Source organism: Pterocles gutturalis, unplaced genomic scaffold, assembly GCF_000699245.1.
Source record: "Pterocles gutturalis isolate BGI_N339 unplaced genomic scaffold, ASM69924v1 scaffold8217, whole genome shotgun sequence".
NCBI lineage: Eukaryota > Metazoa > Chordata > Aves > Pterocliformes > Pteroclidae > Pterocles > Pterocles gutturalis.
In genome coordinates, this window is record NW_010112805.1 from 1 (window position 1) to 16,714 (window position 16,714).

At 51.6% G+C, this 16,714-nt stretch overlaps 1 protein-coding gene across 1 annotated transcript in view; it reads right to left on the bottom strand.

The window, feature by feature from the left end:
* Positions 1–452: 452 nt before the first annotated feature.
* Positions 453–16,714, bottom strand: part of PAPPA2 (pappalysin 2) — a gene marked incomplete at its 5' end in the record, with an annotated part of 83,551 nt that continues 67,289 nt past the window's right edge. Inside the window, 3 exons of the mRNA XM_010074206.1 lie at positions 453–527; positions 2,497–2,595; positions 16,232–16,303. Coding sequence (XP_010072508.1) covers positions 453–527; positions 2,497–2,595; positions 16,232–16,303 — 246 coding nt within the window. The remainder of the gene's footprint in view (positions 528–2,496; positions 2,596–16,231; positions 16,304–16,714) is intronic.

Sequence of the window (16,714 nt, forward strand, 5' to 3'; positions counted from 1 at the left end):
ATATAAAATTAAGTTTAAATATTTGCAGAGAGATCACAACTACTTTTACCTTGCTAAAAGAAGCCTGTACAGCAGAGGGGGCTGAATAGTGACAAAATCCAGCGCAAAGACAGACACCCAGACACCAGACCAGGACAAATGTCCAGGGCAGTGCCTGGGCTCTCGACAGCGTGGGGCCACAGCGGTGCTGGACCCCTGGCTGAGCTCCCCTCGAGCATGCACCAGGTCCCCATGTCCCGGTGGGGTTCAGGAGGGGGCAGCGATGAGGAGGGGACTGCCCTGTGCCTGCCCACCAGCCCAGTGCTCGGTGGCCTTGACCCATCCCCTCCCTGTGCAGTCACCATCCCCCTGCCCAGCTCTTCCTTATGCCCTGCCGTCCCCCAGCGGCCCCCGTCACTGCCCCTTGGCTCCTCCAGTGCTCGCCTGGCTGAGAGATGCTCTTTGTGGTGATGCTACTGGTTCTCCTCGGCCGCCGGGTCACGGCACGTGCACTCATCCTGGTCACAGTCAGCAGCAAATGGGATCACCTGGGGGGACCAAAGGGAGATGTGAGCCTCTGCTGTGAGATCCCTGGCCCACCAGCACCCCAATACCTCTGCAAGCCCTCTCCACCCTGGTACAGATGGACAGACAGAGGCTTTGGGCTGCACACTGATGTTGCTGGCATTGTGGAGACCACCAAGCTCCATGCTTGCTGAGAAATGGGCTCCCTGGATGAGTTTTATTCTCAGTGTTTTCCTTTTCGTTCACTTGTGTTTCAAATTTTGCAGCCAAGAGTCAGCTTGAGTCTTGTGCCTCAAATGTCAGACCCTGGGAAGAAGCCTTCCTGGTGGGTGGGAGCTATTTGGCCAAGGGTTGGCAGTGGTGAGGCACTTCTAGGTTTCAGTTTTACTTTGACCCCTGTTAGAAAGCCCACCTTGTCCACATCTGAGCCCATGGACCTGTCCTTTGAGCTACTCTTGCCTCTTCCAGGCTCAGAAAATCATGAAGGTAGCATAGCCTGGTCTTCTGCACCTCTTGGAGGACCTCCACTAAGCTCCCAGCTGCAAAGGGTGGCCTCCACACTACCCGACGTAGGAGCCAAGGTAAATGCATACAGTTCTTGTGCGTTATGGATTAAGAAAACCCAGGCTGTGTGAGCAGGAACGGTCTTCAGTGGGACAGGCAGTAGGTCCGTCTAGGGTCACCCACTAGCTGTGCTGCTTTGAGACATCCCATGCAGGCAGAGAGGCTCATGGCACATTGCTTTCTCTACGACAACTTCACATGGCTGAGAAGGCTCATGTCACCTTAGCTGGTGGCAGCAGAGCAAGGTGGGAGGACACCAGAAGAGCATCAGCCTCCGGGCTAAGAGTTGCCCAGTCATGGGCTATGGGAGCTGAGGAAACCATTTCCTCCAGAGGTTTTATGCAAACTAGGCTCAGAGCCAGGATTTTTTCTTTCTATAGAAACACATTTGATTTTTCACATCCTGAGCCAGTGAGAGGCTGGTTGGGTGTTTGAACCCCATATTCCTGCAGCTGCCTTAACAGCAAAGTGCTGGAAGCTTGTGGCACAGGAGATCTGAGACCCGAGGGGAATACAAGCTGAGGCTGGGTCTCCTGAGAGCCATGGGACTGAATCCCCCCACCTTCCACTGCCAACCCATCCTTTATTTTGGCCAGAGATCCGGATGTCTCAGACCTTCTGAGAGCCATGCCTTGCTCCAAGATGTCATTATATCACTTAGATATTTCACTCATCACTTGCGTGTAAAGCCTTTTCTCTCCTATCTCAACTGGATCTTCCCAGGATTTTATTTTTCCTTTTCTCTCTGTGTGTATGTGTGATGAAAGGAAAAATGATTCAAGCTCCACAACAAAGTTGAGAAGATCCAAATTCACATATTTTTGCAGTGAGAAATTATCTCATGCCCTGTGATTTGTTTTGCTGTTGGATATGCTTAGGAAGGATGGGCTGTGAGTGCTGGATAGCAAGTTAGGTGGGAGGGGAGGTTGTGATGGGAGACAAAGAAGGGTCTGTGCAACCCCGATGCCAAGTTGCTCCCTCTACGCTATTCCTCCCTCCTCCCCTCCACAGGAGAACTAGGAGGACAGGACAACCCATAGCAGACACCAATGGACCATACCAAAAATCCCCTGAGATTGCTCAATGATATGACAAGGTGACTTCTGACCTGCCATGGCAAGCGCTACATCCTATGGAAGTCATTTCTTTGGGACTTGTTTCCCAAAACAAGAGGGAATCCCGTGAACCTCAGCGGGAACTGGGCTGAGCTTTCAGTCCCGCTGGCCTTGGTCCAAACCCCGCTGTAATCAGTGGGATGAGGTCTATCAGTTTCAGCTGGCTTTGGTTTAAAATCATGGGTTTGTTCTCTGTTTGTGGGAGAACTGCATTGCAGGCTGGGTTCCACGGCCAGCAAAGCCAAAGAGCATGGCTTAGCAGTCACCACTTGATCCTAAATCCTGGCCAGCACCGCAGAAGATGCTCACTCACCTTCCTGGAGGACAGCGTGGAGGAGCAGCAGTCACCCCCGTCGTACTGGCAGTACGCCCGGTTGTTGATGGTGTCACACCAGCCGTCGGCTTGGAAGGGCTAGGCAGAGAAACAAGTCGTTACTGAAAGGGTTACTAAAAAGAGGAAGGTTGCCCCCAAAAGCAGAGATCCCAGGTCCTCCTGATAAGGGCCAAGGCCCGGTACCCCCCTATGCAACCCCCTCATCAAAGCCAAAGGGCACCAGAAAATGGGTGTTCCAGCTGGTGTGCATGGAGGATCAGGTGCTCGGCCGGGAACTGTGTCAGGAAGCCAGTAAGCAAATCCACATTGCTAGATAGGCTCCTAACCGGAATGTCACCAGTCCCCATCCTACTCCATGCTTCTCCACGGATCCCAATGCCACCCAACAGGAGTGTGTTCACCACCTCATCTGCTCGTCCACCTTCTCACACCACTCTCACGTGTCTCCACTGTAACCCAGCTCTCTGCGTGTTCAAAGCTGGGGCAGGGCTTCATAAGAAGCTGGTCCAACTCCTTCCAAAAGCCTGTCTCTGAAGTTAGCTTAGTGACCTGCCCTGGGGAGCTCGGTGCAGAGAGGCTGTTAGGAGGCTGTTACAGGGATCATCCTGCTTAGAGGATCAGCCTCAAGAAGGCAGGTGCTTTATGGCCCTTGGACTACAAGAAAGGTTCAGCAAGGTCAGGAGTCTCCCAGGAGTTCTTGCACTCGAGCCAAGCCAAGCATTGGCAAGCGCTGGTTGCAGGGACTGTTGCCTGTTATAGAATACTCTTGGTCTGGCTCTGACCCCAAGGAACATGTCTTCAAATTCCTCTAGACTCTCTGCTGGAGACTCTAGCCCTGTCCACATGGCTCCACCAAACCTTGCCAGGTTGGACTACATGGCTACTTATCTGATGGCCAGCTGGGACAAACAGAAGGGATCTTCATTAAGCACTAGCTCCCTGCAGGCAAAATCCAACTCTGGATTGAACAGAGAGGGCACAAGCCTACAGACAATCAGAAATACTGGCAACTTGTCCACTTTCCAGCTTCAGTCTTGCCCATCTTCCCCCTCATTTGTCTTCCTCTTGGCCCAAATCCCACCCTCTGTAAGGAAGTGACATGGTTGAGTGGTGGGGGGTTTTGCATTGCCAAAATTATGGTGGCTTCTCTTTGCATGGCACAGCCCAGTACCTTTTGCTGCGCCATCAGGTCTGCCTGGACAAGTGGGGATCTGCAGAGCCCTGATTGCCTCGGTACAGCTCAGATAAATGCTCCATCATTACCAAGCCTTCTTTACTTTCAGCTTTAAGGTGGAAACGGAAAGCTATCGCAGCAGAATAGCTTTCTGTCCAGAAATGGTAAATGGCACGAGAAGCCATTCAGAAATCTGTTTTATTGTTGTTTAGTTACATGAGTCATCTGATCAGAGAAGAGAAACAAGCAACTGGGGCTGAGAAGCAGCCAACTAGGGCTGAGAAGCAATGTTCTGCGACGGATGCAACCAAACAACGTGTGTGCAGAGCACTTGCAATGGACTGTCGGGAGCAATCTGCAGCCGAGGTTTATTCATCACAGAGACGCATCAGCACTGCCAAGCAACAACTGAATGTGCTAACAGAATGGAGAGGCCATTCGTTAACTGTGTGATTAGTAATGAAATGTTTCTCCTGCTCCCGGCTCTGTGACGGTAGCTACTGGCCCAGTAACCACGGCCAACCTCCAGAAGCACTGCTGTCATCAGAAGGGGCTCTTGGTGGAAACCTGGCCACCCCTTTGCTCATGGAAGCAGCTGACTCGTTTCACTGGATCTGGTGGCCCCAAACGATAATTAGGCTTCAGAAAATACCCAGACCCAGCCTTTGATGGACACTCGCCTGTAGCACCCCTAAACTGAATGACAGCCAGCTGAAAAATGTCATCGCATCACGTCAGCCCTGCATCCACTACACCGAAGCCAACACGGGGGACTGGTGGCAATGCCATTAATTTACATGAAAAAGTCAACGCCAAAACCAGGGAACTGATGTGGCTTTTTGTCATTGTGACTCACAAGGAACAGAAACAGGCTCAACACTGACTAACGTCACTTTAGGAAGTATCAGCAGGGGTTATGGCAAACCACCAAGTCTGTCTGTGCTATCAGTACTACAGCCCCTGGGCCAAACCCAGGCAGCCACAGAGAGATTGCATTTTCCTGGAAGATCTCACAAGAGAAGAAGAAAGAGCACACCTTCCTACAGCTGGAAAACTGAGGCACAGTGGGGTTGGGTGGTAACTCATTCAAAACCGAGACGGAATTTGGCCCCCATCATTGCTGTCACAAACCAGAGGTGACCAGGTTGCGATTTCACCCAGGCAATAGGGTTAACGCTCCTCTTCCATCGAAAAGCATCAGTGGGTCTTAAACGATGGTGATCAAAGAAGGTCTCTGAGGTACGAAGCACTTTGAGCAGCAGGAGGGCTGGTGCAGGGATGCTGGGGCTGGGCAGTGCAAGGATGCAGGCAGGGGACCGGCCAGGGCTGCTGGCAAGGAAGAGCTCTTCTGGGTGTGATTTGCTTTTGCAGCTTTCCATGCGGTGGAGTTTTTCCTTGAGCTTTGCTCCATATGTCATGACTCACTGGCATAACACCACCCGCCACTTCGGTAGTTTCCATACAATTACGGGGAGGTTTGCCCATCCCGGCTGCACAGGTCTGAAATGATTTCCAGATTTTGTGTGCAAGGTGGGGGGAGGACAGAGACAGGGACAGGACAAGGAAGGAGAGGCTCTCAGTTTCTCTCTACACCTATTAGGGCTAATTGCCCCCTCCTCTCAGCCAGAGCCTGTACCCCACCCTAAATAAATACAGGCTCCTATGGCAACTCTTGGTGGGGAAACTTAACAACTCATGCTCCAAATTACATTGGAAAAACATATGAGGGGAAAATAAAAAAATGACTAATTGGACTTGAGGCTCAAGAGATCCGGGGCAAGGTTTGGGGACCGCTGTCCCTGCTCCTCGCCCAGCACCTAGAGAGCACAGTGAATCCCGTTGCTTTGCCTTGTCAAGGATTTCCAGCTGGTTTCATCTTTGCAAGGAGAATGAGCAAAGCAAGGTGCTGGTGGGTCACCCTTGAGGGCACAGGTGCCTTCGTACTTGCATCAGTCTCATTTTGGTCTTGCAAGAGTCGTGGGAAGGGAGGACGCGGGCAATGCAATGCACTAAGAGCAGGTGAGGTGAGCGATGAAAACCCATACAGACTCTTTTTAGCCCGTGCTTGAGACCCGTGGCTCTACAGAAAGCAGCACCAGCGGTGGCAGAATGGAGGTTTGCCCATGTTGGTGACTCACAGAAACACCCGACAATGTTTTTAAGATGCTGGCAGAAAAAAAAACCCCACACCTATGGCCAACCGTGCCATGTGAAGGTGATGGATGTGACCTGGGCAGATGGCTGGGTCACATCTGGGTTTCATTTGGCAGAGTATGCATCCTCCAGCACAGGGCAGAGGAAAGGGCTGGCTCAAATGGCTCAGAGAAACTGGGAAAAATGAATAAGGTAATTGCTGTGATCGCTCCACGCTGTGTTAAGTGACAGGGAGATGCTCGGATAGGCAGCATGCTGCCAAGGCAGTGAGTGAGCTGGGCTGTGTCAGCGAATCTCCCTGCTCGCACCATCCGTCTTCCTTGTTTATTCAGACAGGAGATTCAGCGGGGCATGTGCTGGCACGGGGCGGTGCAGCATCTGGCACTGCCCAGCCCTTGCTCTGCGCTGCCGGCATAAAAATAGTAACTGCGAATCAAGTGCTTCGCAATTTAAATAGGTTAGGAAAACCCACATGCTCTGAAAATGAAAAGAGAAAAATTTAAATAAAAAAAAAAGAAAGGAAATATATTGCAGGTAAAGAAGGGATGTGAGAAAGGATCCCACGGCATCCTGGGCAGAAGCATCTCGGAGGGCTCAGCCAGCAGTGCTGTTTCTCTCAAGGCTGCAGGGAGATGCCATGCAGGGAGTGACATCTGCACACAGGGTTTTTCCACCGTCCCGGCAGAGTCCCTGGGGCCGGCACCCTGCCCAGCAGGGAGCCTCCAGTGCCCTCAGCAAGGTGGGCAGGGTCCAGACACTTTTCATTAAATCCACCTTATACGTATTCACTGTGAAAGAGCTTGAAAGGGTGTGACAGACTGAGGCAAAGACAGAGCACGAAGAATAAATCAGAGATGCCATCGGTGTTGTGCATATTTTGCTGCTGTGTCACAGGTGCTTGATGAACGTTATTTCCCAGGAATGCAGGTTTTGCTCTGGTCGAGAAGACCTGAAGGCCCAGTACCTTGCTTTTGGCAATGACTCATTCCAGATGCTTCAGAGGAAGGTGGAAAAAAAGAAAAAAAAATTCAGTGTGTACCTGGCCAACTGTGTAACCAAAAAGCTCTCTTGCGCTGCCACTAGGATGGAAAGTGCTTGTGATTCCAGTCTGCCACAGCCAGAGAAAGCCCAGATCCCAGTTTCAGGGGATCAAGTCCAGCCTTAATACACAAAAAGTTTCCTCCCCAGCCTTCAAGGGGCCGTGTAGGTCCTGGGCTTCGTGACAGTGCCGATCCCATCCAAGGAGGGTGCGCAGTTTGTTTTAATGCTGCTTGTAAGTCAGCATGGACGTTGCTGTCCTTGTGTCCTTGCCTTTGGACATCAGTAGTTCAAGCATCGACCTTGAACCCTTTACGTGCTGAGACAGGTGGAAGTGTCTTTGTCCATCTCAGCTTTAGCTTTCAAAGCAGTCCCAGAGGAACAGGGGAACCATCATTTCAGCAGAGGAGACAGGACCAGCCCTGGAAAAGCTGTCGTGCTGTCAGACCCACACCTCGTGCATCAGCGTCACCGCTGTTGACTCTGCTCTTACAATGGGTGAGTCGTCAGTGGAGGAAAGATCAGCCAGAGGAAAGAGGGACCTGGCTGGGCTATAAACCTCTGCTGGGGAAACATCTCCCCTTGCTGTACACATGGTCTTCTGGGAGCCACCACCTTCCAAGGTCTTCAAGAGCAAGTCCCCAAGAGCACTGGCGTCTGCTCAGCACCATAAAGGAGAGAGCAGCAGTAGGCAGGGCCAGGCTGTCACCTGGCACAGCTGGAAATCCCAAAGGCACAGGGATGTCAGCCCAAACCAGGGCTCACAGAACCACGGGATGTGAACCTTGGGCTGGCGACTGCTGCAGCTTCAGGGCTCTAAGATGTGCAAGAGAAACAGCATCCCAGCCAAAAGCCGCTGCCTGTGGCAGGGTTGCATGGGGAGAGGAAAGTTCGAAAGGGCTGCAGCAGCCCTTGGCCAGGGACAGGCAGAGGGCAGCTTCTCCTTGTGGGATGTCTCTCCTTCCTTCCTTCCCACCTCAGCCACTAGCCAAGACACTTCAGAAAGCTCTGGGAGGAACTGAAAAGTACCCAAAGCCTCGCTAAAAGTCAGCTTCACTTAAAGCCCCTGTGCATCCATCACCAAAGCTCGGGTCCCTGGAAATTCTCCCTCCCATCCCTGTCCGCATCCCTCCAAGATCGCTCCAAACCACCTTTTCCCTATAGAAAACCCGTATCAGTCCCTTCAGCCGCAGACATGGAAGGAGCTAGTTAAAGCGATGCTCTAGCCCTGTGTCCCCAGGACACAGCCTTTGCCTTGCACACACACACACACACGCGCGCGCTGGCAAGGCAGGGAGCCCGGCCGTTCTTGGCTCCCCTGGCTTGCCCAGGGAAGTTGACTGGGAATGCAGACTGTGGGAGGAAATGACAATGTTCATTGTTTGGATTAAATATTTTTCTTGGCCCTCTCTCTGTTGCAGTGTGTCTTTTATTTTATTATTTTTTTTCTTCCCCCCCTCAACACCCCAAGCACATTCATTTTCCCCTCTCTCCTCCCTGAGGCTCTCCAGCACGCAAGGAGGAAATCAGCTCTGAAAAATACAGAGAGGGACAGAGAGGGAACAGCACTGGCTTTTGCTCAAAAAAGCTTTTTCGGGATGCCTTGCTGCCCTGAGCCACTCTGAGCAGCCAGGATTGCTACCGGGCCCATGGCAGTGCGGGAGGCAGGGCAAGCACCGCTCCAAGGAACAGAGCTCACGAAATTTGGCAAGAGGCACCTGGGAACAAGTGGCCTGAAGAGAAGAGAAACAAATTCCTACAAAACCAGCATTTCATCCACCATTTTAATGGGTCTCCCAGTTTGTGTCCCTGAGCTGTCCCTGTGCTGCTTCTGAACCATCCCCTGTGGCCACATGCCTGCAGGATGACTTTCTAGGAGACATTGTGGACCTGCCTCATCACCTCCGACATGGCTAGACAGGGAAATAGAGAACTGCCAGTTGTTTCTGAGCTTGCTGGCATACCCGAGCCACTCGTCAGCTCAGTGTGTGACAGCTTTCATCACATCTCAGTCTTCTGGAACATCTGCTCCAGCCCTGTCCTCCCCAGACCTCACTAAGAGAAAGTTGCTTGAGAAAGTACTCTGTGTACTCGAAGGAATGCTTCAAGGAAGAGGTGTCGGGCTGGAAGGCGGCATCCTGCTGTCTGGTTTCAGCCTATGTGCCATCACTTGTACTGCCATGCCCAAGGCGAGGAACAGCCCGGCTCCCGGCAGGCGTGGTATGCAGCTCTAGGTGTTCTTCAGGACAAAGGGGGCCCTTGGACACGGGCTTCCTTCAAACATCTGAGCACTGTTTGAATGAGTCTGGGTGGAGTTTGGACAGGACTGGTGTCTGAAAGGTGATAAAGAGCACAGAGATTAGATTGATGCTTGGTCTCCAGCCTGAACGCTGCTGTAGATAGCAGGAGAGCAGGTCCTTGCCTTCACGGTGGCTGAAAGTGCTTCTATATCCCAGGCCAGGATTTGGTTTGGACACACTTCTGCTGCAGAAGTGAGTACATGGCACCTTGGGTTACTGAATGGGGATGCGTTTCTTTTCCCCTGTCCTGCTCTGTCCCTTGCTCCTCAGGGATCCCATGTTCTCAACAACCTGGAAAGGGCTTTGCACAGTCCATGGGGACAAGAGCGAAGAAAGGGATGGAAAGCTAGTGTAGATGAACACCACATTACAGCAAGTCTCTGCTTCCATAAAAACATCTCTGTCCATTCTCTTCACAGCAGGCTCCTCAGCCTCGTCCTTTTTTATACCCAAATCTCAGTGCTAACAGGAGAAGAAAACCAGAAGCAGGAAAGAACAAGCAAAGGGGAGCACAGGAAGATGCCGTGTGTCAACAGTGCTCCTGGCAAGCACGGTGGCTCCCGGAGATGGGTCCCCAGTGCTCACTGTTCCCAGGGCTGCTGCTGCTGCACACACGTGAGAAGCCAGGACTTCCACGCCATGAGCACCAGCCTGTGGTCCTGCCCTCAGCAGCTCGCCTGCTGCCATGGATCAGATCTCCTGCCAAGCTGTTTGTGCAAAATATGTTGCAGGATAGAACGGGTTATGGAAAACAAGCCCTGAAAACCACAAGGGCCTCCTGACCCACTTGTATCTGGTTTCTGCCAAGTTCTTGTTGCAGAGCTTAAACAGAAAGAAAAACAATGTACGAGGGATGAAGGAGCTGAAGGAGAATGAATATTCGTGTTGGAAGAGCAGTTGGCTGGGCTACACTTGGGGATGTTTGTTTATTATCAGAAGCAACTCGTTGATTTTTATTTCAGCGGGTGCTTTCAGTGGCTTTCCGCTCTCTCTGTCTGTGTCACTGGCTGCACGACTGTGACCCCCAGGAGAGGGGAAAGTGGGACATGGACGGGAATGGAGGGATGGCACCTGAGCTGGAGAGGGCAGAGAAGTAAGTTGGGGCATCCCAAGTGCAGGCCAGCCTGCACAGCCATGGGTTGGGGTCCTGAGGGTGCTTCCACCTCTTTGGGTGTCCACCACCAGTGTGGTGCCTGGATGGTGTGGTCCTACCCGTGCCCTCACAGGTCAGGGGCCAGGTCTGATCCAGAAGTGACCGCTACCTGCAGACCATGCTCCTTGTCTTCTCCCACTACTGACACTTGCTGCATTAGGCACGGTGGAAGGTACAGCCCTGCCTGGTCTTTTCAGTATCTATTTGTGGACCCAATGTCCACTAATTTATTTAATCCTTTTTTGAACTTAAAGCTACCACTCGCCCTTGCAGCCTCACATGGAAGACAGTTTCAGAGTTCAATACTGACTGTGTCCAAAGTACTTTCCTTCACCTGTTTGAAACAACACCCTTTGCCAGCCTCAGTGAGTGCTCCCCAGTTCTGCATTTGTCTTATCCAGCACCTCTGGGACTTGGCAAATCTCCAGCAGTCATCTGCTCTCCAGACTGAAGAGTCACAGCTGGTTTAGGGTCTCCTTGAAGGGCATCTGTGGCATCCCCTCAATCATTTTGATTGCTTTTTCTAATTCTTCTGCATCCTCTTGAGATGTGGAGGCCAACATATTGTGCTCTATCCAAGGTTTGAACATACCAGAATCTAGGGCAACTCATCAAGTCCTGTTTGGTCACCTGGATCACATCGGCTCATAGGCTTTGGCTCTGGTGAGATTCCTGAAGGAACAGCAGTCACACAGTCTGCCTCTTGCCTGCTTACAAGAACAGCGGTCACATCCAGTAGGAGCCTCTCCACATTTTCAAAGCCAGGCATCAGACAGAGGAAGAGTGTGGACTGGATGAAGGTGTCATGAAATGCTCCCACAGGGATGAGATAATGATGATGTGAGCATCACAAGAGGGTGACTTTAAATTCTGGCCATGCTGAGATACCCACTTGCACTAGAGAGTCTCCTTGGATAAGCTGGGCTGCCTGTAGTCCTCATTGCCTTAAGCCACAGGAGAGCGGAAGAGACTTTCAAGGCCAGGCTGGATGAGGCTTTGAGCAACCTGGTCTAGTGAGAGGTGTCCCTGCCCATGGCAGGGGGGTTGGAACTGGATGATCTTTAAGGTCCTTTCCAACCCAAACCATTCTATGGTCCTATCTCTTTCCTGGAGCAGAGCATCCCCACCAGCATCATGTTTCTGCCTAGTTTCCTGCACTTTGCCACGGCACAAAATCACAGCTTCCAGGTCTGGGATAAGGGACAATCAAGGGTCCCCAGCCCCATGGATGGTGAGGAGCAACACTTTGCCCAGGGAGTGAGCGCCCTGTCTCCCATCACATTGAAGCACGGTAGGACCCTGATTTTAGATGAGTCTTCCCACTGTTCCTATTGCATATGCCTTCAAATGGGTTAATTCCAGCTGACAAATGCTGGACATAAGCCACAGACATGCCGAGCGAGGGTTTAGTGCATGCTGGTGGGAAGAGCCAAGGATCCATTTGAGTCCTTGACTACCTGTTGGATCAAGAGACTGGAGAACAACTTGCAACCACAAACATTATCCCTATCTCATAATTTCCATTGTAATACCTCAGAAAAAAACACAAAACAGGGAATGGATTCGTGTTTTACGATCATGATAACATAACCATGGGCACGCAAGGGCAGCGAGACCTTGTCCCTATGCGGGAAAGACCTGAGAAATTCCCAGCATCTCCTGCTCACAGCAGCTTTCTAGTATGGCCCATCTTCACCCAGGGCATGAAGCAGAGACCTCAAACCAAAGTCGCTATATGTTCCCCCAGCATGCAGGCAGGGCTGCTCAGAAAAAAGCACAGCAAAGCACAGCAAAGCCAGCCTCAGCAAGAGAAAGCACCGAGTCACATCAGGAAGGAACTGCCACCCTATGAGCAGACCACAGCTGTAGTAACTCCTGTCCAACTCCTACGATACCAGTATGAAGCTCTGCATGCTGGTGGTCTGTCCAAAGCAAGCTGCCTTGAATCTCTTGCAATTAGCCCTTTGCTACCTGCATGCAATGATGAAACAGAGCTGGAGGTGGGGGCAAGGCCAGCATATTGCACAACATTGGGAGACAGAGAGGTGCAAAGCTGGTGAGTTGCACAAGCTAGGACATGCTCTCTAGCAGCTAACGTTGGCCACACTCGTGCATCGACTGTTCTGGACCAGGGCAGTAATAGTCCAAGGGAGCAGCCTGGGTCACAGTACATTCTGTCTCATCCTTTTAAGTCAACAGCCTCCCTGGCTCTCAGGCACAGGAGGAGGATAGCTGAGAGCCGGTCACCTGGGGATGGCTTGGGAGAACCTGTCCCAGATGCTGCGAGCACCTCCCTCCCAACAGCTGAGCACACCACCAGCACCACAACAGCCTCCTCCCAAACCACAGCAGGGAGGAGGGGATTCTCTCCTCCTCCGCTTCCCTCTCCACTCAGCCCCAAACCCCCTTCTCTCCCCCAGCCCCGCTGGCGCTGCCATCTGTTTTTCTACTGATGGCAGGGGATGAGATGTTCCGCTGGCCCTTGAGAGGCAAAGCGCGTTCAGCGCTAACTCTTATTCCTGACGGGCTCCTGGAAGGGTTTGCACCCCTCCCTCCTCCACTGAACTACGTGCCTCCGCCATCCGGGGATGGGGAACTTGGCAAGGCACAGCGAGAGACCAGGAGGCAGATGGACGGCAAGATTAATGGAAAGAGAAGGGAGGTAGGGAGAGGAGCGAGAGGGATGAGCAGGCAGGCTGATCCGCTGCCAGCGTACGATAAAGACGAGTGAGAATCCCTCTAATACCACTGCGCAGTGACCTGAACTTTCCGATGTGAGGCAGGGCTCCAGCTGGGGCCGCAGAGGTTGACGCTTGGCTGCCACTGCCATGCCCCAGCCCGAAGTGACTCCAGCAGGGAGGGATGGTATGAGCGGCCGGGTGGCACCGATTTCTCTTATGTAGGGTTGTTCCCCTCACTGAGGCATCCAGATGAGAAAACTTCCTCATCCAGCACGTGCTCGGCAGTCAATGGAGAGACAAAGGCATCTCTGAGGGGTGACTTGGACCTGAGGTGACCTGGACACTCCACTGGAACAGCATTTCACTGCCCACTGGAGAACAGAGGCTGGGCTCCCAAAGGAGGTGCCTCCAGGGAGGGATTACTGTGAAATGAGGAGGAACCTGGGACTAAGATGTGCCACGGACATGGCAAGTCAAGCTGAGCCACGTCAGACCCAGTGGGTCTCTCATGCAGGTGAGTGAAGGGGAGAACAAGAAAAGGAGATGTGGTAGGGGGGCACCCTGCAGCAAGAACAGATTACAGGTTATGTTCTATCTTTACTGGACTCTTGCATCTGCTGTCTCCACATCCCACAAGAGATTGGGTCCCAAGTGAAACAGCCTCCAAGAACTGCAGGGACTTTTGTCACAAGGATGGAGGCAGCAGAGGAACAGGAATGAGGGTGGAAGCCAGCACAGATGGGGTAGAAACAACATTCAGGGCATTTTCTGTGGTCAAATGGGGGCACTGGTACCACCTCCCTTCTTCCCAGTGCCGAGCAGCAGCTCCCAGAGTGATGCCTTTAATAAGACACTTTTGGTAAGAGTTAGTCCTTATGGCAAGACAATGACAACTATAAAACATGTGAAAAAGCGTTATCTAGGAAGACTCCGCTTATCAGTCCAACCTTAACAACCTGCAGCATTGTAGAGGAAAACCCAATGAAAAAAACAAGTACCTGAGAAGCGAGAAGGAGGAGGACAGGGAGGAGGCAGATGTGAGCTGTACCAAAAAGGTGAAAGAAACGATCTGAGGATGAATCTTCATTAGTATTACAGTGAGTGACTGTGACCTTAAAAATAGGCCTGTGCTGATGAAATTGCTAATGAGGAAGAAGGCACTGTTCCACTGAGGAGGATCAGGGTATCTGACAAATAGTTAGATGACCTGAAGGAGTAGAGACAGAAACAGGATGACATTCACTTGTATAAAACTGAAGGGCAAGCTCGTGTACTGATGGTAAAACATCTGCTGTTAGCTTAGAGCTCATCAGTTGGAAACAAAGGAGGTAGAGAAAGATCTGGGTGTACTTGCTGACCTCAGGATATCTCTGAGCTGCCAGACAGATGCAATTGCAGAAATAACAGATATAGTCCTTGGTCCTATCAAAAGAGACATTTGCAGCACAAGGAAGCTTTGTGCAGGGCTTTGGTGAGACCTCAGCTGGAAGAGTATGTACTGCTTGGTCATTCCTGACAAAAGATTAACTGAAAGCAGAAAAGGCATTAAAAACTCTACAAGGGCAATGAAGAACATTGACTCTCCATCTTCTGGTAGGACACCGCAAGATTTTCACTTGCTTAACCTCCTGTATGCTAAGACTGCTGTCTGGGACTGTTTTCTAAGAGTAAAAGGGGATGACAAGCATCCAGGAACAGAAAGGGGTCATGCTGGCTGTGAGCACGTTTGGGTGGTCAATGAGAAGACAGCGATTGTTACTGTGAAATGCTGGGGCTTCAGGTCCCTATCTACACACAGACAAATAAGCTGGCATTTTTCATCACTCCCTTCGAGACCTCTTGCTGAAGACACAGACCCAAGGTGAGGTGCAGGAAGCATAGAGAAGGATAGGCTGGGGCTGGTCTGTTGTATGAGCCTAAGGGAGTATCCTCATGGCTGTGTTGGCTTTCTCTCTTCTGAGATGCACAGGAAGGGAAGAAAGAGCACCTCACACCTCATCTGTTTCTTTCTTGGAAGGACCAACACCCTGAGAGCACAAGGAGTGGTAGTCCCTTGCTAACAGGAGAACCACAGATAGGATGACTATGACCATCTAAGACTGCTCTTCCACATAAGCCCATCCTACTTCAAATACATTGCCCCAAAGCTGGGCTAAAATATGTGGTTTAGAAAGAACTGGAGCTCCCAAAACACCAGAGGATCCATCGCTAAACTCTGGTACTCAAACATCAACACCTCTCTAGCACACAGCACCTCATTCCCCTACGCTTGCAGCCCATGCCTTGAAGTAGAAACGCACACACAACACAGCCTCGAGTTTGGGGGATAACTGCTGCACCTTCTGTTGGCCATAACATCTCCTTCCTGGGGACGTGCCCCCTGCAACATTGGCCTTTCTCCCACACTTCAGTCCCCAAAGAGCTGAGCTAGGCAGAATCAGTGAGCAAAAGCGATCATTTGCATTGAAACGAGCACATTAAAAAAATAATCAGCAAACCCCAAAGCTATTTTTGGTGTGCAAACTTCATTTACATTTTTCTTTTTGGTAAAAATCCCAAATTTTCAGCATAAAACATTCCAAAATACCCCCCCTTTTTTTCCTTTTATCCTCAATCATAATAACAACTAGTGCCTGACAAAGGCTGCCTATTTTTAATTTCCTTTGCGAACCGACTCCAGGCTGCCTATGATTTTCTCCTGCCTGGTCATTATTCAAAGTGAAATGAGCAGCTAACCAATTTCTGCAAGGAATTCTTTGTCTGCAGATTCTTCAGGAGCGGTTTGTTTTGCATGTACGAGGCTGGAAATGCTAGTTGTTTTGGTTGGACCTATGAGTCACGCAGGGCTTTTCTGGATCTACGTTACTCTAGAACTGCGGTTCTGGTTAAGGAAATATTCAGACTTGGAGTCAGCACGGGCTTTTTGGGGATACCCCTTGCCAGTGAAATCCTTTTGCTAGAACATTCTTCCCGGGCTGGCCAAAAAGAAGCAGGCAAGGAAGGAAACGGGTTATTCTGCAGCTCGCGTTGCCCTGGCTGCGGGGGACCATACCCAAGGATGCTTGCTGCGGTCTCGCCGCTCAGCCCGCAAGCCCTGGCCCAGCTCAGAACAAACACGAAGTGAAAGCCATCTGGCTTTGTGATGGAGCAAATCCTCACCACCAAGAGCTCTCCTGCAAGGAGCAGGCAGCTCACGCTGGGGCAGGGGGCTTACCTCGCACGATGGGATGCAGTGAATGCCAGAGGGGTCTGGGTACCACCTCAGCCTGCCCGTGCACACGATGTGCTGAGGAGGGAAGGAAAAAAGAGCTGTTAGGTGAGGCAGCAGAGGGAGGGCAACAGCCACTGAGGCTCTCCCACAACACTGTCGCAGTGCAGAATGACAGTGACACCCCCGGGACCCTCCCTGCACCCCTGCCCAGCAGCAAACCCTTTGAAGCCCATCAAACCCAAGGCAGGTTCACCTGCAAACTAAGGTCCATTGTTCAAGGCAGAGGGTAAACATGTGCATACGTAGATGCATGCATAGAGATGTGTAAAGGAGAGAGGGCAAAGGCAGGCACCACCAGAGAAGAGGGTTTGGCTGGCAGTGCCATCTCACAGTGGCCAGCTTGGCCACCAGCTGCTGCTGGGAGGAAGCCACCCAGGGCCACGACAGGCTGAGCCTACCATCACCTCTCTGGGTGATGATGGATTC